Below are 1465 nucleotides of genomic sequence, written 5' to 3'. Positions count from 1 at the left end.
TTATCTGGTCGCTCATCAAGCACTCGGGTCAGGACCATGGACAAGTGATCATACCTGTAAACACACACACACACACACACACACACACACATATGATTAAATAATTACTCGAAACAACTGATAGAATTAGAACGTTCTCCTGTTTCATAAAACACAACATAGAAAGAACAGCAAAAATTATCTTAGTGTATCAGTTTACATAAAGCTGATGGCATGCCGGCAAGGTTTCTGTTGAAAATATCTCGATTCATTTTCAAATGTTATCTATTGTCTAAAGTTTTTAAGTGTTGATGAAGACCACCAAAAATCAAATAATATCTTCCCTGCTTTTGTGTTTGTTCTGATAGTATCTTTTAGCACCATTCCACACCAACAACCAGGCTGCATTCACTCTAAACTTCTCTCTAGCAACCGGGGGAAACTCATTCCAGTGACTGGGTTACTTCATGTATCAAAATGGAAAGGATTTTGTTCTGAATTCAGGCTAATCTTGGTGTTTGGGATTTCATGTTCAAGGAAGGTTTCAATTTAGATACTGCATAAGGCCCAGGTTTGTGTTTCAAGCTGTCAATCAATGCTATTTTTTTCCATGGCAACTTAATGGGACGTAACTCTTCCTCATCGCCACACACAAATTGTTTCGTCTGAATAATAAATCCACTACGAAACGGAAAATATACCACAAAGTACAATATTTCACAAATCATTTTAAGCAATGAACTGAAGGGGAGAAAAAGATAGTGAAGAAAGCAAGCAGCAATATCTCGACAAGCAAAGTGCCAATACTCACAAGTTGACCCCGGTGTTTGTGCTTGCAGTCAGGAGGTAAGACTTGGCTTTCAAAAAGTCTTGCTCTTTTCCTCCCAAGTCTTGCGCCGAGGCCGCCGGTGTTCCCGGCTTAGAATCAGCCATGATGATGATTTAAAAAGGTACTTCACCCTAGCAGATCGACACAAAAATGGATCTCGATGCCTCAGCAAGGGCGAAATTGGTGTCCACGAGCCTGGGAGAGATGGCTTCGACCCTGACAGGAAACAACTCAGCACCGTTTCCAAGGCAAGTAGTTGCTATGATAAACAGTGGCGGGAAGTACCCTTGCGTCACTTCCGCCACAAATTTTGATGACGTTTTATACAGTCGGGCACTTTTTTTTTTCTTCTTCTTCCCCTTAACAAAAGGGGTTGTTTCTCCACATCCTCGCTAATTACTCGTTGTTTGTTTATGAATATTTGTTTCATTTTACTTAACAAACTTTCATCTGAACTGCTTAACTACCCGCAGTCCGACCAGGGTTTCGAAGAGACCGAAAGGAGAACAGCTTCCCAGTCAAAGGGAGAGCAGCAAGTTGAGATTCACTGGATATAATACAGGCTATAGTTGTTTCCCTTGCTGATCCTCAATCTTGACTCAGCCAGAGACAGCATGACATGCTTGTTCTTAGAAAATAAGATTAGAAAAAAGTGTA

The 1465-nt window shown here is 40.8% G+C and overlaps 1 protein-coding gene across 1 annotated transcript in view; it reads right to left on the bottom strand.

Moving 5' to 3' along the window:
• The window catches only part of LOC143281033 (radial spoke head protein 4 homolog A-like), a 19433-nt gene extending 18387 nt beyond the window's left edge, over positions 1-1046 (bottom strand). Inside the window, exons 1-2 of the mRNA XM_076585935.1 lie at positions 791-1046; positions 1-54 (exon numbers count right to left, since the gene is read on the bottom strand). The exon at positions 1-54 is cut by the window's left edge and continues 136 nt beyond it. Of these exons, the coding sequence (XP_076442050.1) occupies positions 1-54; positions 791-912 (176 nt within the window). The 5' untranslated portion in view covers positions 913-1046. The remainder of the gene's footprint in view (positions 55-790) is intronic.
• Between the last annotated feature and the right edge of the window lie 419 nt (positions 1047-1465).

Source organism: Babylonia areolata, chromosome 4 (genome assembly GCF_041734735.1).
Source record: "Babylonia areolata isolate BAREFJ2019XMU chromosome 4, ASM4173473v1, whole genome shotgun sequence".
Lineage (NCBI taxonomy): Eukaryota > Metazoa > Mollusca > Gastropoda > Neogastropoda > Buccinidae > Babylonia > Babylonia areolata.
This window is presented reverse-complemented; position numbering and strand designations above follow the sequence as displayed.